At 42.2% G+C, this 21659-nt stretch overlaps 3 protein-coding genes across 7 annotated transcripts; 1 reads left to right on the forward strand and 2 right to left on the reverse strand.

Moving 5' to 3' along the window:
- The first annotated feature begins 2273 nt into the window (after positions 1-2273).
- Positions 2274-7382, forward strand: LOC125767289 (uncharacterized). Its single transcript, XM_049433726.1, has 4 exons — positions 2274-2902; positions 5050-5646; positions 5726-6024; positions 6123-7382. Exons 1-4 carry the CDS (start codon positions 2689-2691, stop codon positions 6330-6332), a joined length of 1320 nt encoding a protein of 439 aa, XP_049289683.1. The 5' UTR covers positions 2274-2688; the 3' UTR covers positions 6333-7382.
- A 1172-nt stretch (positions 7383-8554) lies between these two features.
- LOC125767269 (5'-3' exonuclease PLD3-like) lies at positions 8555-13717 on the reverse strand. Its single transcript, XM_049433686.1, has 3 exons — positions 12166-13717; positions 9638-9777; positions 8555-9561 (listed from the first exon to the last, which is right to left on the reverse strand). Exons 1-3 carry the CDS (start codon positions 13141-13143, stop codon positions 9144-9146), a joined length of 1536 nt encoding a protein of 511 aa, XP_049289643.1. The 5' UTR covers positions 13144-13717; the 3' UTR covers positions 8555-9143.
- A 370-nt stretch (positions 13718-14087) lies between these two features.
- Positions 14088-20366, reverse strand: LOC125767259 (DDB1- and CUL4-associated factor 10 homolog). 5 transcript variants are annotated; one of them, XM_049433673.1, is made up of 8 exons: positions 20231-20366; positions 18811-19134; positions 16049-16162; positions 15595-15964; positions 15314-15469; positions 15103-15162; positions 14756-14976; positions 14088-14692 (listed from the first exon to the last, which is right to left on the reverse strand). In XM_049433673.1, exons 2-8 carry the CDS (start codon positions 18996-18998, stop codon positions 14179-14181), a joined length of 1623 nt encoding a protein of 540 aa, XP_049289630.1. In that variant the 5' UTR covers positions 18999-19134; positions 20231-20366; the 3' UTR covers positions 14088-14178. The 5 variants fall into 5 exon arrangements, with proteins under 5 accessions (XP_049289630.1, XP_049289600.1, XP_049289620.1 ...); XM_049433643.1 differs by having other exon boundaries at positions 20166-20366; XM_049433663.1 differs by lacking the exon at positions 20231-20366 and adding an exon at positions 19890-20159.
- Positions 20367-21659: the final 1293 nt, after the last annotated feature.

Raw genomic sequence — 21659 nt, forward strand, 5'->3', positions numbered from 1 at the left:
TATGACAGCGCTTTACACTTACCTGTCATTTCAGTCAGTTTTGTAACAATAGTTTAAATATTTATTAAGAAAGCGTATTATTATTACTAAACTGTGCCGTTAGCAGTTGCGTTACAAAACGTTACATAAAAGGAAACGGGAACGTTAACCTGATTTTTAACTCCAAAAATGGTACAACTTCCCTCGCAATAGGGGTTTTGCCTTAAAGCAGGAAATTGTGTTTCTTCTTTTTTTACTTAAACGTTTGTTGCACATGCCTCTCGCAAACATCTCAGCTGGAGGTAATTGCCTTAAACTTTACCTTTTTCGTTGGTTGTTGTTTTTTATTGCTGATGGCAACTTTCGAAAGGCAACCGTCGGAAGATGATAATGAAAGGGAACCATCATGTAACAGGAAGAAAATAAATTTAGCACCTTCTTTCCCATTCATCGAAGCTCCTACATGTATAAATACAGCTTGGCCTTTCACCATCGCTGACCAATCTTGCATCGTTACGTAAAGCGATGACAATAATATCTTCCCATTTACGGGGGGCGGAAAAGATGTCGAAAAAAACAACAAACAAAACCAAACAAATTCAAATCGATCGTTTGTGTTTGGCACCTTGACAATGTGCTTAGGGCAAAGGCGGACATCGCTTCGGTGTCACCTACACGCGGAGCACGACGTTCGATCTAATCGTTGCACCACCGAGAAGGCAGTCATGATTCGCTTGCAACGCGGAGAAAACTTTCAATTTCAAAACCGATCTCCGGACGCTCGAACGAGATTGAAAATGGGGAGAAGAAGAGGAAGAAGAAAAAAAAACGATTTACGTGAACACATTGACTATATATACGTAACTTTCTCTCCACGTTGGTGCTGTGCATTCCTTTTTTGCCCTTTAAGGTGAACAAAAGTAAAATTGGAAAAATAGCGAACTCTCCCCCCATCCATTTACCAACTTTCACCCGGTTTGATTATGGTGCCCAGGAATGCTAACCGGTTTTGATGCAAAATCAATCAATCCCGGGAGCAGCGACAACGCGGTGACAACAACAACCGCTTGTCGCCTTGTCGGTCGAGCGGGTATTATGCAATGCTTTGTTTATGTTAACACACAACGCAATATAGTAAGATATGATGAAGAGTTGAAGAAATCTCATAAGAGATGTAGCTAAAGGATCTAGACATCTGATAAAGATGGTAACGAAGAGCCTAATATTTTTGAGTTCCAATCTCGTCTAAAAGGCGGATAATGCTATTTTCACAAAAACCAAACATCTTGTGTACTGAATGAGTGAATAAATATAACATAGACAGCCTTCAAATCAAACCAAGAAAACTTACATTCGTAGATACGCGTGTACGACCAATACCCCAACGCACCTCCCCATGTGGAGGACCTCACTCTAGACAAGTAATGAATCATAGCAAAACTAATAGGTAACCTTGGGTCGCCTATAGCTAATGCTGATTTACGATACAGAGACAGATGGTTAGAGCCGCTAATAATCTCCGGTAAAACTAATGTATGCCAAAGTTGAGCCAGCAGTGTGAGGCAAGATGGCAACTCTAGTAATTAACAACAACAAAAAAACCACGTGGGTGTGACAAATTGTAAATCTTAGTCCACGCAGTACCTTCGCGTTGCGTTATAGACGTCGAACGCCCTATTGTGAGTGTGGTATGGCAACTAATACCTTCACTTGCATGATTAGCTATTCTGAAATCTAGCACATGGATCCAGATCTTACACGCAACCGTTCAACGTTCAGTGGAGCACATGGATTGACCATGCTGGAATGTTGTTTGCTCTACAATGTAATCTACTACTAAAAACCCACACACACACACACACACTGTTCTATATTCTATTCTTTGCAGAAAACGAAACCTTCCACTTACTATCTCTTATGTATGTATAGCTATTACTGAGGTATTCCACAGTGTGTAGTACTATCTAGAAGAATCTCTAAACGTTTACGACGACAACGTGATTTAGTCGGCACTCGAAGAATAAACACTTCCAAAAATACACACGCACATACACACAATTTGAATTTGAAACGTTTAAAGTACAATAAACTGAAGAAGCAAAAACCCCAAAAAAAACCTTCCATCAACTCCAAACACTAAAGTTGTGCAAACATGCTACACTTCGCCACCCGATCAGACGCCTGAATGGTAGACAGAGTTTTACCGCCAGAAAAGCCTAACACAACTGCGCTATTTGTCAATCTACATCTACAAATGACACTATGCGTCTTTGAGACACTTTGTTTTCTGTTGTTTGCCCCATATTCCATAATACAAAAACCCTCTTTAAGCGTCTAATTCAACCTCCATCTCTTTCCTTCTCTCTCTCTCTCTTTTTCTCCGTTTCACGTTTATCTTGTACTTTTTTCCCCCTTTATACCGGCGTCCAGGTGCGTCCACAGTACCGTCCGAGCTTGAGACGTCCATCCGTAGGTGGTAGCGGTAAGCCAAGCAGCAGCCAAACGTCCAGAGAGCAGCCAGACACCACGACCGAACGCACCAAGAGCACGCGACGCTCTGAAGTGCCCTCTGCCAGCGTCGAGCAGGCGACCTCCGATCAGCAGCCGACGACAGCGACGACGCCGTCACTGTTGGTGCGCCGTCGCCGTCCCACCACCGCCTCGAGCTATCTGGCCAAAATTGCGAACCGACAGCGGCCGACCAGTGTGATGTCATCGACGGAGGAAACGACCACCGTCGCCACCGCCAAGTCCGAGGTGTCGCAAAGCCGACCCGGCCGTCCGAATCTCACCAGCAACGGTAGCATACGGCGCAAATATGGACCCGCTAATAGAACCGGTTACACTGGCAGCACCACCACCGCAGCGGGCAGCGAGAGCACCACGATCCCCAACGCTACCAGCGAGACAAGCCCAGGTGCAGGTAAGATGAAGCAACTCCGTGTTTGTGTGTGTGGGTATGTGCAGATGAAAGCGAAAATAGTGTGTCACCTTGCCCTCCCTCCCGGAATTCCTCACTCAAGGGGGTCAGATGGGGCTCCTAGTTGGAGTGTACCTCGGCGGGCATACGGGCGAAGGTCGAACGGAACGAGTCTGGTAGATGATCTTCTTATACAACCTCACTCGTCGGTCATGCAAATATATAGATGGTAGACGCGTTTTCTCGCTCTCATGATTAGCAGCCAATTCGTTGCTGCAGGCGAAAGGGGGTCGAAGAGGGGTGAGGAGAAGAGGGGAACGGACGCCGCAGGCATCACCAGATGAAATCTCTACCGAAAGCACGCGCACGGGACACAACAACGTAGTTTTGTTTGTCGTGATGGAAAGTTTTGGGTATTCTTTTACCACGTCCAGCTCGAATTTCGGACGTGAAGATTTACGGCGAGCGATCATCATCTAACTTTCTGTTCCCACAACGAGCCGTTGACATGTCGTTTATGTTTCGCATAAAGATGGTTTGTCTTGGAAATTTAGTGTTTCATCATTTTTTTAATTTGTTTAGCTCACTGTTTAGGAACTATTGCCAATTTGCATTCAAAGTTGTGGATGCAATCGTTTCTCATGGACAGTTTCCCCCAGTAATGAGGAGCTATTTTTTATTTCTGTGAGGAATATCTTTGGAACTGGAATTTAAATCAATCGAGTAATATATCTATACTTCGGTGTACTCCAGAAATTGGTGTTCTTAAAAAGGCAATCGGTTAAAGCATCTCAAAATCCAACCAGTTGCCATCAGAACTTTACTCAGACGTACAAGTTGTCTTTGTTTGAAGAAGCTTCAATTCAGGTGCTCCAAATAGGAAGATGATCTCATGAAACTTATATTTGGGAACTACAAAATGCTAGTCCAAATCCTTGGTGAAATTCCATTATTCAACAAAATTGGCAGGATTTTGTTGAAGAAATGTTTGGCTTAGACGAAACTCATCTTAGACCATTTAGTGGTAATACACAATTCTAGTGCTCTTTTTCCTCCTTTATTACCATGGTTAATGAAATCACATTGAAATAGTATACTGACGACTACTCAGTAACGGGAAAACAAAATCAAGAAATGAGGAGATGGAGATTTCCTGAGAAAACCGAAAAAAAGCTGAAAAAGACTGTTGATCCCGAGGGAAATGTTTCTTTAACGGAAAAGACTATAAGCTTTTTGAGAGCTTTCTCACAAAAGTGTCTATACTGTCTATGACGTACGTAACGAGTTCCAAAACTCCTCATGTCATACAATCGAACCTTCCAAATGTGCTGAACGCATTTAGACGCATTAATCGTCTACATCACATTAGTTGATTCCTTCATAGCAAAATAATCGCTGCAATGCCCCTCCCCAACATGCATACCCCACACGACTGATTGCGACAAACGTCTAACTCCCACTTTCAACGTTTTGCGTAACGTTCGGGATTTGAACACAGGGTTTCAAGGTGATCGAGACGACAATTTTGGATTTTCAAACTGCTGCTGTTTTCCCTTCCCCCGCTTGCATACTTGCATAGTATTTGAATATTAAATCACCCAGCAGGAGTTAGTTTGATGTTTTCGTGTCGTTTTGTAATGCCTTAAAAAAAGGTATTTGTGTCGGCCGCCCCCCCAAAAAACCACGCGATCCTCTGTTGTAATAATGGGGACCGATATGGGAAGACGGAACTCAGCATCTGAATCTACATACACATGACTCGAATGAATGCGATGAAGAGGCATCTGCATAATTAAGCAATGATTTTTATCGACTTTTTTCTGTTTCATATGATGAAATTCACTTTGTCTGTAGGAACCAGCTATGCAAATCATGGAAGAATTCTTGATTTGCTTGTTTTTTTGTTTAAATTAAATAACTCTTCCCAGACATGCGCACACAAAGATGAACAGGATGTGTGTTCTGGAGTGCATCTAGTGAGATGATCATGTCGTCTTTGAGTTTAGCTTGAACGTAAGAGAATGATGGGCCCGGCCATTTTGCAACAGAAAATAATTTGCGGTAGAATCTACAGATTCTTTAGCGTTAATTGATTTGTTTTTTCCTTTTTTGTTTTCTCGTACATCTTTCTTCATTTTACATCATGAAAGCAGAAGTATCTACTCGACCGGTAAATTCATTGTTTAAACGGCGAAACAATGGTTCGCCGCTGACGCGCACCACAACACCAACACCCCTAGAGTCAGTTCCCTCCTCTACAGGGGCACCAGTTAGTAGCAAGTTCTTTAAGAAAAATAAATATCGTACCGGTGGGCTCAGTACCGGACCGGGTGCCGAACGTAACGTTAATGAGCAGCAAGCAGTACCGGCCCAGTCGCTCGATGTGTCCGGTGTCGATCAAAACATTGAGCCCAGTATACGGCAGAACAGTAAGCTGTACAATGCGAAGAATCGCTATCAGCAGATAGGCGAACATGAGGATGGTGAACCGATCGAGCAGGAACTGATCGATGCGCTTACCACACTGTCGCGTGCACCGTTGCCAATCGTTAGCACGACGACCGTTCGCAACGGGTACGAAGGTGTGGTGGATAAGGAGTGGGTCCGGCAGCAGCAGAAACAAACGCCACCGTTTGTGGCGGAAGTGAACGGACGAGCGACTACGCACAAATACAACGTTACGCACGACTATCCTAACACGCTCGCATACAGCGTCCCAGTACAGGCGACGTCAACGCACAAATTGCGTAAGTAGTGGTGAGGGGGATTTTTGACAGGTGTAGCAACGCGGTGATACATTTCTCCGCTTCTCTCTCCTCTGTGCAGAGACACCCATTCAGAGGCCCCGTATTGCGACGCACTCGGAGTATTACTATCAGCAAACGACACCAGGACTTATTTACACTTCACCGATCGCAACGGCAACGATTAGTCCACGGCAGGACACTACCTTACTGTCACAGTTCCCCCGAAATCATCAACCGGCGCACTACGAGAGGCAACCCAACAGTGGTAGAAGAAAGCAGAAGGATGACGTTACAGGACGTACCTATCGTCCTGCTCCAATCGATTACGACTACTACGATGATGGAGATACGCGTAAAGTGGGAAAATCTAGTTCACAGGTAAGTACCGCGTGCTTGGATAAACCATGACGCCATCTTGGATTCTACCATATTACTTAATAATTCGATTTTATCATTCACTCCCTCTCCTCTAACAGGTTAAAGTGATCATGCACGGACCAGGCATTATCGAGTGTCTCGATCAGGGCAACTTTCCACATCCGCTGTCATGCAAAAAGTTCATCTCTTGTGCCAAAATGGAGATCGGAGGCGTTATCGGTTGGGAGTATACCTGCCCGAAGGGTCTCAGTTACGACCCGGTCGGTGGCATCTGTAACTGGTCCGCCGGGTTGGGTTGCAACGAGTGAACGAGTTGCCCACCACCAACCACTACTCAATATATTTAAGCGTGTAAAACCGTCCATTATTTGGGTTGTAGTTAAATGAAGCGAAACCGAACACTAAGACTGGTGTCTGCTCTCTTCCTGTTTTTTTAGGGCTAGCATTTTATAACATCGTTAATTATGTAGCTACATACCTTCCGCTAGTGGGGTTTTTTTTTGGTTAGGGGACTAATACCTAATACCTAGACCTGAGTAACCACCTAGCGTTGGAGGATGAGCCAAAGCCGAACGATCAGACTTTAGAATTTAGTCATTTATTCCAATCTCTGGAGGCACACTCTCTGCTAATGCGAGATTAGCATTAAGCTTTTTTTTGTTGTTGTTTAGTTTATCCTAGAGTTGTGTGAAATATTGGGCGTCTACTTACTTTTAAAATGATATGACCATTTTTTTTTTTGCTTCTTTGTGATAAAGTTTAAAACAGATTTCTTCAACAAAAAACAAAGAAAAAAGCAGACGTTCGCTTGGCTGCACACTTACCCAGTGTTTATATCAACTTTTGTTCATTTTATCATACCTTACCATCATCGTTATGTTTAAGGCAATATTTAAATTTAAACAAAAAAAAAGTTATCAAACCAATATCTCGCTACTTTTGCTGAGTGATGTTTTCTTTCATTTTTTTGGGGATTTTTTTTTCTTCTTAATTTTATAATTTGTTCTCATTATTTTCAACCGCCTATAAGTAAGTGGTTTAAAGCAAAATCTACAGGAAACAATTTGTGAAAGTTAGTAATATTAAAATACACTAAAAAACGAAACCAGTAGAATGGCCTCCTCTAGTATGAGATATCTACAAGCTAGTGGCGCTTTATCTTACTCTATTGGGTAGAACGGCAACAAGGACTGATGAGCTGTATCTTACTCTTCATGCATGAACATTAAATTTGCAAACGCAACGCGACGACTTTTGTTTGCAACAAAACAATCTCTTTATCGGATAGCAATACAATACACAACATTGTTAATGTTAATTTACTCCATTTTGTAATAAAATAGACATACGACGAAACATATGGATTTGGGTTTGTCTTTCTTTTTGGTGCGTGCCGAAATTTTGAGTTTGAACTCTTATTGAGCTTCGACCGTCCTCTATCACATGGAGGATGAGGATAAAAGTGATTGATGCTACTCCACTACAAATATGAAAAAAGGAGCAGGAAGTCCCAGTAAAAGTTTACGATTTTCTATCGCGAGCTTTATCCAAAGTGAAAAGTTGAAAGATAAATAGACGTTCTGCCATAATCGAGGAGTCTATCATGAAGTCTGGAAGAAAATTAAAGATCCAATGGTTGTGCTATAAAACTTGAGATAAATGTTTGGTATTTGGTGGCAATCGGGGCGGGCGGTGGTGTATTTGTTAAACGTCGCCGGTCCACAAGATAGGATCGGGTATCAAATCCCATCCGGACCGTGCCCCTCCGTAGCAAGGACTATCCGGCTACATGGTAAAAATAAGTCTAGTAAGCCTAGACTAAGTCTAATAAGTCTAATAAAAAAAAGCCATAAATGGCCGACCTTAGAGGTCGTTAAAGTCAACAAGAGAAAGAGTGAGAGATCCAAAGCGAAAAGTAGAAGAAGAGTCTAGAAGACTAGAAGAGAGTTTTGGGCTAAATAAAATTATGCCATGGTTGTGCTATAAAATCCGACATAAATGTTAGCAGCTTGACGGTTATCATTGGTGAAGATTCCGTAGGATATAATTTATAGCACCGAGGATGGTTTGACATATCCCAAGACGCATGAGAACGACATGCAGTTACATTGCGAGGAGATCAAGTGTTCTACTGTGAGAACTTTGCCAATGATAAACCTTTCTAAATCCGGATAAAAAAAAAGTTTCCGGTATAGATTTACTTTGCGACGTTTCTTATCTTGTTTGGAGCTTTTTGTACATTTGCTAGAGTACTCACATAAACAATAGAATATCTTGTACGTGGTACAAAAAGAGATATTAATCCACCATAAAGCATATACGATTTAAACACTTTACCATTACTTTATGATCGATGGCTAAAAAAATGCAATGCTGCTAGTGTTGGCATCTATCTAAACGAATCCGATTGCTAGTAGAAATGGAAAAAAATCAAGAATATATATTGTTGCTATAAACTACGTACTTTTCATTTCGTAAAGAGCGTTACTAGAGTTACTGATAAGTGGAATATTAATAAGAAAATTCTACGTACTGGCAATGACATGGAATTTATTATAAAATAGCATTAGCTACAAGTACCGAACATCGAACAGTATATTGACTAGTGGGAAGAGAAACAAACGCTAAACTACATAGATTTGGAAAAATGTTACTCATATCTAAACGCGACAAAAAAGGTACGCTACGTACTATCAACAAACACATTTTAGACTAACAATTGAGCACTGTCGTAACATGAAACTGATAATACCATCGAAACTGCGCATCACCTTTATATAGCATGATGTTTACCCAAAAAAAAAATTATAGCATAGAATTATATCAAATGAATTTTGGTTTTCTTCTTCTTCTCCTTCACACATTTGCTAGAAAGTTGTCACTAACCGATTTTGCATTACACTAAGGCACATGTAACTCGTGTTTAAGGCATCAATGTACCAAATGTTGCGCGTACGCGACATGATGTGCACTGATTTTTTTTTTTTTTGCAATCTTTAGCCGCATCATTCATCCTTATTAAGCTATACCATGAAAGGTAGCAAAAATGCAAGTGTTTTAAAATTGAGCTCGTGAACTAGTGAATCATGTTTTTTGTTTTGTTTGTTTGGTTGTACAGCCTAGCTTAAGCGTACCGCATACTTGCTGTTCCAATCGCGCTCGAATACGGATTGCAACTCCTGTATGATTGTACCATTGGTATCGAACGAAGAGATCACCATACCGATGCCGGCTGTATCGATGAAATAATCGCCGGACCAGTTCGACGTACCGATGTACGCCGTATTGTCCGTCACCATGTACTTGTTGTGGTTGACCCGCCCGAACGGTATCTTCTTCTGGTCGTCGGACGCCGGCACAATAAACCGGCGTATCTGTATGTCGACACCGTTCAGCGCGTTCGACAGTGCTTCGAGCGAATGGAGAAAGTATTCTTCCGACGGTCGGGAATGGTCCCAGAGCGAGATGAGCAGACGCAACGATATCTTCCGCTCGATAGCCGCCTTACGCAGCGCATCATCGATGTAAGGCCAGTAGCTGTGGAATACGCAAGCAACGGGCCAGCGTTACCATCTTGTACTTGCATGCGTTACGCTACACCACTTATACTTACTGCGTTATGCGCGTGTAAAGCGTTAGTGGAAAGTAATCCATTACCGATATGTGTACGAAACGGTTTGCCTTATTGATAACATCTATTATAGCAAACAGATCATCTGTTCGCCCCGTAGGTGACATCATTGGTGGGGAGCTCTAAAAAAACATTACAGGTTTAGTAACAGCTGTCAGCTTATTTCGGATGGTCAATATCCAATATACTAAACCAAAAGCTTTTCTTAAATGTAAACAAAAGCAAATACTTAGAAATACTTCAAAAGAATCTATAAGTGTAACTTAAGTGTAAGAAACTAAACTAAAGATTCTCTTTATTTTAACTGGGTGTAAGTTTTAATTAAAATAAACCCAGCTTTTTCTACTAAACCAAATCATACATTAATATAAGAATATGATTGAGTCTTTAGTGTACTGTCTTGAGCTTTCTGTTCTATGGTTTGTCACTTGTCATGGTGTCTTGTTTGTCTTAAAAATTTCCCAATGTAAAGCTAATTAGCTTTTTGTCTCTTAAATAGATGATTAATTTCATTGCCGAAATGGATGAAATTAGAGATAAGTTTATATTTTCTCTGGTACACGACCAGCGGGTCAAAATCGTTAAGCAATAATAGCACTTGAAAAATAAATATTATTTCCGTCGAGCATAATAGGGTAATGTCAGTAATGATTATCGTAATAAAAGCCGTGTTCGATCAGCGTAAGTGTATTGGTCCGTTATGCAAAAATTATACTAAAAAATTTAACGAATATAATTCATAACACTAGAACTACCGGACAAGCCATCTTGACTGGAACGCTTCATTTTCATCACATTCTTTTTTGGGCGTTAAACAATGCTATGGTAGTAGAGCCATGAATTTTACATAAAAAGTAGAACGTTGATTATCCGGGGTGCTCGGGACCGCACTAGAGATGTGCAAAGTGAGTAAGAGTGAGATAGTGAGATGAAACATTGTATTGAACTTTTTTCAATTTTCAAGTTAAAAATATTTTTTTAATTTTTTTTTTATTATTTTTAATTATTTTTTTTTTAATTTAAAGCATGATTTGGGTGAAAAGAAACTTAGTTCAACCAATTGGCATTAAAATAAATCAATTTAGAAAATTTTACTAAATTACTCAAAAAAAGGTAAGGTAAGCCTTAGGAAAATTTCGAGTTGAATATATTTTTTTGTTTTTTTATTCTTCTTTTAATTTAAAGCATTTTTTGAGAGAAAAAAAACATATTGAAACAAATTCGCATTAAAATATATCACATTTATAAATTTTGCTAAATTGCTCAAAAATGCGGAAAATTTTACATTTTCTCGAACAGGGTATGGAACTTGGTTCCTCAAATAACTTCTGGCACATACATCTGAGGGCATGGCCGTCCAAGAAGAAAATGTAGCCATTGGTGCCATCTATCGACCACAAGTTAAAGATTGGCAATCCGTTGGATACCGACCGAGTTATAGGCAAAACTTGGTGCAAAAATGAAGAAAATTTTCCATTTTCGCAAACAGGGTGTGGAACTTGGTTCCTCGAATAACTTCCGACACAGACATCTGAAGGCATGACCGTCCAAGAAGAAAATGTAGCCATTAGTGCCATCTATCGAGCGCAGGTTAAAGATTGGCGATCCGTTGGATACCAACCGAGTTATAGGCAAAACTTGGTGCAAAAATGAACCTTATGAAATTTTCAAATTTTTATAATTTTTAATTTTTTTTTGTATTTTTTATTTTTTTAATTTACAGCATTATTGGAGTGAAAAGAAACTTATTTCAACCATTTAGCAATAAAATAAATCAATTTAATTTATTTTTTACAAAATTACTCAAAAAAAAGGTATAGGCTATATAGCCTTAAGAAATTTTTCAATTTTTTAGAATTTTTTTATGTTTTTTTTATTATTTTTTTTACTTAAAGCATTGTTTGAGTGAAAGGAAATTTTTTTAACCAATTGATATTAAAATAAATCAATTTATAGAATTTTGTTAAATTTCAAAAAAGACTCCTAATAACGACTCACTCACTCTGAGTTGATTCACTAAAAAGAGTTGTTATTCTCATCTCTAGACCGCACTGATGCCGGTTAATCGATTTCCACGGATAATAGTCACTCAAATATCAAGACCATTTATATATCTAGATAAAGCGTATATAGTATCCATATACTATACTATCGTGATCCTTTTGATGCTAAAAATGATTGCGGATCAAACAAATTAATATCAAATAACAAATAAAATCATTTAAAATTTATTGTTTGATGACGATTTTAATAGTTTTAAACACCCTGACATCAGTACAAATGTTCACCACGGTTGCACAGTTGTGAATTTTCGGCGCACGATTAATCCACCCGCCGGTTAATCCGCCCCCGGATAATCGATGTTCTACTGTTTATTTTATAGCAAGATCTTCAATAAATAATAAAATATACTCCAACACTTCGAAATTTGTTTAATAATTAACCACACACAAAAAAACGCTTGATAGTTCTAGTGTTAAAGATGACTATTAAATAAAATCAAGACTTACCGAGAAGTAAGTGTCCATTGCTGTTTTGCCATTGAATTCAACGTGCGCGGGTGCAGAATAGTTAAAGCTGGCGGTATACTCTTTCGGCCATTTCGGAGGCAATCGTGCATCGGGTGCACCCATATCCCAGTACACGTCGAATATCTTGGCTAGATCGTACACGAGGCAGGAACAGTTTGTGCCCAGAACGCCCAGCTCTTTTACCTGCGTTAGCGATCGCCAGTCCATGTTGGCACTGCCAAGATAGAAGTGCTGCCGGTCTATTATCCAAACCTTGGTGTGCAGCACACCGCCACCGATTAGGCGTGGAAAATCGACCGATCGTACCGTGGCGGCGCCCTGCTTGGCCAGCAGATCCGTATCCAGATTGGGGGAGGCGGACGTCGGTGCACTTTGGGCAATTTTCACCTGCAGCTTCCGCACCGTACCGGCTTCGAACAGTTTACGAAATATCATCTCACCTTCCCGGGCGGATGAATGATTATAAACGTCCGCACCCTTTAACGTCCAGTAGAACGATCCAATCTCGACCGTTTCTTGCGCGAGTTCTAGGAGCGTCATCCAAGCCTGGAAGGTGGTACGATACGTTGGACTGTCGTCGGGATACGTCATACCCTCCGGTATGCTTTCCACCAGCTCGATAGAACATTTTTCCGCACAGATCGGTTGCCCGAAGCGGCCCAAACCCGCACGCGTCGGTTCGTCCCCGGCACGCTCGCTATGATCCATCAGTGGCAGCAGCACCACCAGCACAATCAACACTAAAATGATCGATATCGGTATGCAGGAGGACCATCCGTTCTGGCTCCAGCGATTGTCCCGATATTCCGAACGCAGCGCTTTACTCTGATCCCACAGCTCAAAGTCATCCTCGGGACCGTTCACGGATGTTGCCTCATATCCGCCACCTTTCACCGCTTCCGATTCTTTGTCTATTGCCGGACTTTGGCTGCGACCCATGGTAAGCTGTAGTTTCATCTTTTCCTCTTCACTAGAACCGTGCGAGTAAAAGCACAGCCAAACCGAAGCTGCCGATGCTTTGATTATGGTAACCTCATTAAGCCGCAAAAACGGGTGGAAACAAGAAAAACACAATGGTTGATAGTTGTTTTTTGTTGTTGATAGCCTGCTATTGTTGATAGTGGGCAGCGAATGCGTGTTTGCACAACTGGCACACTTTTAACTTATTCACCAAATCGCGATAGGTAGCAACACAAAGGACACCGTGATGGCGACCTTGGCGAAATTTATCCTTTGCCGCAGCACGGTCCGCATGAACTGTTTGTTCCCTTTCTTGGCCGATTATGTTTTTAACACAACATATGTGTCCATTTGTGTTAATTTCGTATAGAAACAAGGATTAAAGTTCTTCACTTTTCACAGCTCTTCACACAGCTTGGCGTTAGCTTGGCGTTTGTTTTGGTCCGTGCAGCAACTGTCAAATGCGTACAGAACGGCCTGTCGCGTTCATTCGATGTTCATTTCACATAAAATGAACACTCGACGAATGGGAAGTGCTATTGATCGATTTATGTTTGCACGCGTATTACACGTTGATAGTTGAATGTTTTTCGTGAGCTTGCAGTTCATTTTGGCAACACTGTACCGGATTCGAACTTTGCAGAAGAACACCATAAAGGTTTTTTAATGCTGCTAAAGCACGCACATGTGTTTAATCAACGTTATTTTCGTTTCTTTTCTTTAAATACCACCTCCTGTACTGTTATATTATTCAAGAAAGGTAAATATGTCCATGCCATGTAAATTGGAATGCGAAATGCTTTATATCCTTTGTTAGCAACATAAGTTTTGCGTAGGTGACCCATCCATTTTCAAGGTACATGAGGCTTAAACTAAACAGTGATAGCTCGAACACGATGAGAGTGAAGTCGAAATAAAAATTAACCAATATAGGAAGAGAATTAATTTTACCAGTAATTGAATAGTTTATTCTCCACTGTACCATCCCCACGTCTCGTATACTTTAGTTCAGTACTTGTACGCATCGCCGTCTCAACTTAACACCGGTAGATTCCAGACAACGTTACCCAGCAGACAGCCGGTAACAAGCAATGGGAACCGTGGGCTAAACTGGCTGCTAATTACAACGTGCGGTTGGCACGGTTTGTACTTCAGTTCCCTCAGGATCTGCGGTTCATTCCCATTGCCGCTGTACTGTCTCGCGTACTGCATCTCGTTGCAGTGCTCATTAAACGCTAGCAACCGTACGCCGTAATCATCATGCGGCGAACATATCACCCGTCCATCAGGTGAAAAGCACGCCTCCCGCATATAGCCCTCCACCTTGTTCGATTCTTGGATGTAGTAGAGCAACCGGCCACCATCGGCTGGCACGTGGTTGGTCGCACGTTTCCTCCGCACGGTTGCTTCCGGTGGCCACACACCCTTCTCGTTGCTGATGGTGGTTCCGTTCCGTTCATCCACATTGGTTTCGTTTGGTGACAGTCTTAAGTGCGGTGTATCTGCGAGGTTTGGGCACGACGCACCCGAATGACTCGGAAAAACACTACAAATACAGTGCATTGTTAGGTGACGTCGGTTGGAAACGTTACCGCCGATTAATGCATACTTATTGATCACATTCCGTTGCGTATTACACCATGTCGACTCACTCAGCACGGCGCTGTTGAGTTGTCGTTTATTTTCATCCACAAAAACGTACCGATTATCTCCCTCTGGATACGGTTCTTGTCTCACCTCGAGCTCGTCTTCCCTTTCCGGATTTACGTTCTCTTGATCCGTGTTGTTTTCTTCTTCACTCCAACTTTGTATATCATGTACAACGGACCACTGCAATAAATAGAAAATTGAATTCAGAATATCTCCTCAATTTTTCCCCCAATTTCTTCTTGTTCTTCTTCTTTCATTCCTTGATTAAATTAACTCTTGTACGTTAAGGACGTACGTGTTACTTACCTCTGTTTTTTCGTCATACGAAATATTTCTACTAACAGCACACCAGCCTTGAGGATGTATCTAAAAATATATTAAAATTTAGTAATACCAGACATAGAAAGAGTGAGTATCCACTTCAAATACAATACGCTGTTGTACCAAGTCTTGCCAAATTTAAAATCATCCATAAAAGGTTAGGTTCAGCTCGTTTATAGGATAGAAGCATACATACCGTTAATCCGCTAATCATTTCCGCATCGTCACCGGGTGGAAAGTCGCTCACAAACTCAATACGATTTCTCTTTCTGCTGTCGGAGATCGCGGTAGTCTTGCGTGAAGCGGACGGGACCCGTTGCTTACGCATCAGATTCAATCGGTGAATGTTTGGCTGTGGAAAAAAGGGGTTGCAAACGATGAAAAGGTGTGTGGTAACAGGTGAGTTTGGTTCGCGTTGATGCAGACATACATAACGCAGCAGATAGAAAAAAAGCGAGAAACAGTACAAAAACTTACGCGAAAGTCGACGAGATCGCCGGCAAAGCGGGCAAGGTGCAGATCGTGTACAAGCATTAAGTAACCGTTGCTCGTGCAGAGCACCAGGCGTGTTTCATCCGGTGCCAGTCGGCACCGCATCAGTCCCGGCATGTACAGCAACCGCTGGTACGTACAGCCCTGCTCCGTGCTGTTGTTCAGCTCCCAACCGTACACCAAACCGTCCAGTCCGGACGAGATGAGCAGTCCGGCCTGTTTCGCGTACTCGATGTTCTTCACCCACCCGCTGTGACCGTTTAGCGTGCGCAGCTTCGTCGATAGGTTACGCGAATCCCACAATGCAACGGTGGTGTCATCCGAGCAACTGGCAAAGGTACGGGTGTCTACGAATCTGCCGCAATTTGCAAAACGTGCCAGCAGGTTAGGGAGGTTGATGTATTGCTAATGAGGTGTCGTAGTTGCTTCTGCTACATACCTGATGCAATTAACGCTTCCATCGTGAGCGTTGTCAACGGCGCATATCTGCTTTTCGGTGAGTGGATCAAACAATACGATTGATTTATATTCACACGCTGCTGCTAACATTGTTCTGTAAGAAGCGAAAAAGCAAAGATTGATTAAAAATAGAAACGCATTTTTTATTCTAATTCTTGATTTTAATATCGAACGTCTTCAGGTACTTCCAGAAATATAACTTGCCGACTTATAAGAATTTATTTCCAATATTTAGGCTTTTTTTTACTCGGTTAGAACGGCCTGGCCGTATCAAGACTTATTTTACCACGTAGCAGAATAGTCAGTCCATTTCTACGGGGGGACGGTCCGGATGGGATTTGAACCCGGTCCTGCCGTGTGGACGGGCGCCATTTATCACATGCACCACTGAGCCGCCCCTAATAATTAGGCTTGATTGGTCTAAAAAGTACAATCTCAGTTTGTGCTCCAGCTTAGACAAAGTACTTTAAGGTAAATTACAGCTAAAGGAAATTTTTTTTAAATTGCTTGAGAGAAATAGTTTTGTTTTCCACTTAATAAAGTAACTAACAAAAAGTACTGTAAAATACTACTGAAAACCTCTTCATCTCCCTCTCACCTTCCGGTTGGCTTTTAAATGAAACATCGAATGTTTTATTTTGCCCTATCAATTCGTATGTTTCTGCATGCCGGTATCGTTTCGTGCCAAACTAACCCCCAAAAGCGGTATCAGGTTCCAAATCGCAGCAAATGCGCGATCAGTTATCTGCAAACTCGGAAGTAATTCACGGTAAGCGAGTATGTTGCAGAAATTTAAACACAAACATTAACGTTAGCTTGCCGCACGGCGACGCTGTCTGGAGGTCCCGCGAGCCCGCACCGTCGTCGTGGGGTTATGGTCATGGTTAAGGCAATGCATGAAGAAGCAGCGCCTTGAAAAAAAGGGTAACCTGTACAACAAAGCGTTTTGCGATCGTGCCGCACTGGGCAGACTGCCGACAGACGGACGGCATGTACAGCAGCTGCTTGTGCTTTATCATCTACAGGTGTCTTTGGAAGCGGCAGAAGCCGTTTGCCGACTGCTCATCAACGGTGCGCGGTTAACTGCTATACGATGGAGAGGTTAGATTGTGGATCAAATTAAACGTTACATGATGTTTGGCTAGTAGCATGTTTACTGAGCGAACCTTTTTTTTACATACCATACATCCATCCCCGCGATTGACGTACGCGGTTGGTGGTGTGCTGCTTAACGTTATCGTCCAACATAGGAAAAGGTGTTGAATGTTGAGCAGAGTTGGTTTTTGCCTACTGAAAACTCGTTTCCAGCCACCCCGCCGACCAAGGTCGATCCGTCGATACCGGCTGTAGTAAATCCCAGGAAATTTACCACTGTTAAGGTCAAGCTAGATGGTCAGACTATCAAATCACCCTGCTTATAGTACACGATACACGGTGGAACGGCAAACAACCAGAAGGGTGTCTACAGTTCTTGCAAGATTGAACCCCAACGCCGCCACATTCTGGTTTGTTGGAAAAGCCCCCATGAAGACCACAATTAACCAGATTAACTCGTTATTCGGTACATTAATGGTAAGCCACTTTTTTTGTTGCCTTTGCTGGATGATTCACAACCAGTGTGTGTACTCCCCATTTGTTTGCGGAAGTCACTAAACAACAATAGGAAACGGTCGCCCCCCAAAAACAAGGCGACATCTTCGGAACTGATTCGTTTCGAGAATTCGCGATAAATTGATTGATATAACTCTTAATGATGTAATAATGGAAAACACACACCAAAAAATCAAGAAACTGGTTTACAGTACAGTAGATTGCCACCATTAAAAAGCCCCACCGAAAAAAAAGCAAATGCCCGCAACCATTTAAAAAATTGCAGAGAAGCATTAACTCCTAATGCGCCTCGTATCGTATGTCAACAGTGAAGTTCTGTGTGACGGTATTTAAGTTTGGGGCTTGTTTTTTTTCAGAGCTGGAAGTTTTTATTTGGCTCACCGCAATATGCGGATACGAAGCGAAGATTATTGTCGCCGTAGTTAATTCGCACAACCGCTCTAAAAAAACCGGCGTATCAAACCAAGCTCCAGCCACAGGTGGAGAAAACGCGGAAGCCGGATATTACAGTTGGATCTGCCACCGGAACGGAACAACGGTCGACTAACCTCGCTTCCAGCAGACCCGAAAAAAAAACGCCCGAACGGCCATAAACTTTACCTCCCCTACCACACCTGAGCAAAAAGCGAATGTTATGCCACCTTACTGTGACCCGTTCGGGTCCTCCCCCTATCAATTGCGAAACCCTCTAATGGAATCGATCAATCAATTACGCCAGGAAGTGTGTACGGGTGGCGAAGAAAATGCTAACTCCGTCCAAGCAGCAAAAGACACTACAACAAAGCACACATACATAGGTGACGCACCAGGTATCTTAAAAATGGGCGGGGGGCCCTTCTCCGTTAGTAGATCAAGAGTGGCAAGACGACAACAACGAAAAAATCGCAATACGACCACTAACAACAACAACAAAAAGTGTCGCCTTATGCGATCATGCGATCCAATTGAAACCAGAAGCAAATTTCGAAGGACGCCCGGGGGAGTTCAACAAGCCTTTTTCCGAAAGTGGAGGACACGTTTTAGTGACGTATTCGGTGTTGCGTAATGGTTGGCTACATTAACAATGTAATAATGGCATTATGAGAGCAATTACTGAGGATTGCAAATCTAGTGTCGAATCGTTCTACTTACCCATCGGGTGAAAACTCCAGGTTACAAATAGCGCCACAATCCTGCCCATACCGGTAGGGACGTGACAGATCGTTCGGCAGTAACTTTGGCTGCAGTGACCGGAAGATGGTACGATGGATCATGTCGGTGTCGCCAATGCGCGGTGGCAGACCTCGCTCCCGCCTGCGGTACCATTCGTGCAGAGACATGCTTTCAATGTCACGGTTATAGACTTAAGGGCCGCCACACCACAACACATTGGGTACTGGTTGCGCGTGAAGTGATGACGCTTCTCAATACTCTGCCACTTCCGTCCGTTTTTGGTCCAAGCCTGTAGATATTAAGCTAAAGCAAAAAAATATTCCGACTAATTTGATTGCGATGGTAAGACACCTATACGGGGTGTTGTATGCTAATGACAAGATTTTTGAATTATAATATTTCCTCTTGAGAGTTATGTGGACGTTCACTCTGCTTCCTCTCTTTGCACATTGAGCAGTTTTTGGTTTTCAAATCGGTTGATTGGTGAATTGATGGTGGCAATGAAGCTAACCGTCCGTAGGGACACCGTCGGCTGTAACTCTATCCGTCCGTATGTCCGTGTAACTCATGATCTGACACGTTTTTTTTGGGGTCAAACCTTAACGATTATACCCCGGAGTTTTTTTTTTCTCTCTACCTGCCGTACACGGATATATCATCCACCGACACTCAACACTGAACTTGAAATAACCCGACCCGTCGCATAGGTGTGTAATTAATCACCAACACATGTACTGGTTCGATCGCAAACGGCACCACATTTGACCCAAATTCCTTCCAAACGTGATCAGCAAGGGCAACGATCGTATCTGATCTACCCAGCCCGAATTAACCACCGTACACGCGTGGGGTCTAGCAAAAATGGTTCTAGATTAGATTTACAATGCAACGCAATGCATCACACCAGCATAGCCCAGTTAGTACCCCCGAAACCGACCTGAAGGCTAGAACCACCTTTATCTTCCAAAAGGGTACGGACGACGTTTACGCACACAATATGCCGGCAAACCAGAGAGTGGGCACCAGGTTACCATTCACTTTCGTACAGGCTTACGTACATCTCGAGTACTATGCGGTGGCGACAAATAGACACATTGGACACATAGTTGCGGCACGCGGAAAAACACCTTCGACCTTTCGCCCGGAACCGTACGTACAAACGGGAAGATATGCCCCGGGACAAACAAATGCGACTTCAACTTAAAGCGGGCAGATCAACTAAACTTCGTTTCCCTGTTCGAACACGAACTTCGAACATAATCAGTAATGCGCGGCGATCGACAAACCGTGCCGTTGCGAGCGTAAGAAGACGTCTATACTCTACCGCCACTCACCGTACAATGCTGGCAGCCCGCTGCGCAGCGTTACACCGTTTGGCAGGTTTAGTAGCGTTACGCACCGTTGGATTCAGTGTGCCGCCGCTGATACTATGCGGTTGGCACCGGACACCTGTTGGATTGGAAAGGGAAACCCATAAGATGCTTGCCGAAGAGCGAAGCTGTACCGCGCTAAACATTACCAACACAGTGACGGAAGGTTACAAGGTGGTTCGGTCATTTCCGAACGATCGTGCGTGCGATCGTGGGTTCGGGTTGAGTGTGTGTGTGGTTTCGCCGCACGTTACTGCACCGGTGCCATAAGAAAACCCCGGCCAATACTACATCTGCAATCAATCATTGACTTAGAGGTTTGTGATAATGGTGATGAACACGACGATAAATCTTAGCTTATTGTGCCACACTGATTCTTTAATATTTTTTCTTCATTTTTGGCTCATAACACGATCGAAGGAAGGGTTAAGGAAGATGTCTGCTACCTTAGTACTATTGCAATTTAAAAAGGTATGCAAAGATGCATTATTAAAGACAAGAAACACGTCAAACAGAAAGAATGTTGATAAAAGAGGACGAAGAAGTGTCTATTTCATTACCATTCTCTGAACGGAAACTTTGCGATCAGCTGTTAAATGGCTAGTATGGTCCATATTGGGTGAATCTGATTCAGATTCATGAATCTGAACGAATCTTTGAACTGAATGAATGACTCTGAATCTCTATTCTGAAGATTCATGAATCCTCATTGAATTATGAATCCTTAGAGTTTCAGTCTGATGATTTATGTGGTTGCCCCTCCATCCCCGGTAAACAATTTTGGAAACCCCCTCATGTTGGAAATGAGGAATAGTTTTTGGGAGTCGGCTCATGATTTAAATGACTCTTCACTGAAGATTCATATGAATGACTCTTCAATGACTTTTCAAAAGATTCAATAAGCGCAACACTAGACCATACATCTTGACGGGTTTAAAGGATTAAAATTAGTGTTGGGTGAATCTGAATCACATTGATGAATCTGAATGAATCTGAATATTTGTTGGGAATTTTCATGAATCCACATTTAATTATAAATCCTAAGAGTTTCGGGATAGAACGTTCATTAATGGTGACCAACCCTCTCCCCCCCCACTTTTGGAACATGCCCCCCTTTCCCCCGGTCAGCACTTGTTAATTTTTGGCAAGGAATAATAAAAGATTCATGAATATTTCTTGATTGATTTAAATTTATGACAATTTAAAAACATTTTGGGAGCCGGCTCATGATTTGAATAACTCTTCACTGAAGATTCATATGAATGACTCTTTTCAAAAGATTCAATAAGCACAACATTAGACCATACATTTTGACGGGTTTCCAGGATTAAAAAGGATTAAAATAAAGAAGTTGCTCTTGTTCGTTGAGGAACACAAAAGGACAAAAGGACAAGGTGAATTAAAGTTATAGCTTCTGAAGTTGAAAATCGGATTATAGTACAATTAAGCAAGCTAGTG

The sequence above is a fragment of the Anopheles funestus genome, chromosome X (genome assembly GCF_943734845.2).
Source record: "Anopheles funestus chromosome X, idAnoFuneDA-416_04, whole genome shotgun sequence".
Lineage (NCBI taxonomy): Eukaryota > Metazoa > Arthropoda > Insecta > Diptera > Culicidae > Anopheles > Anopheles funestus.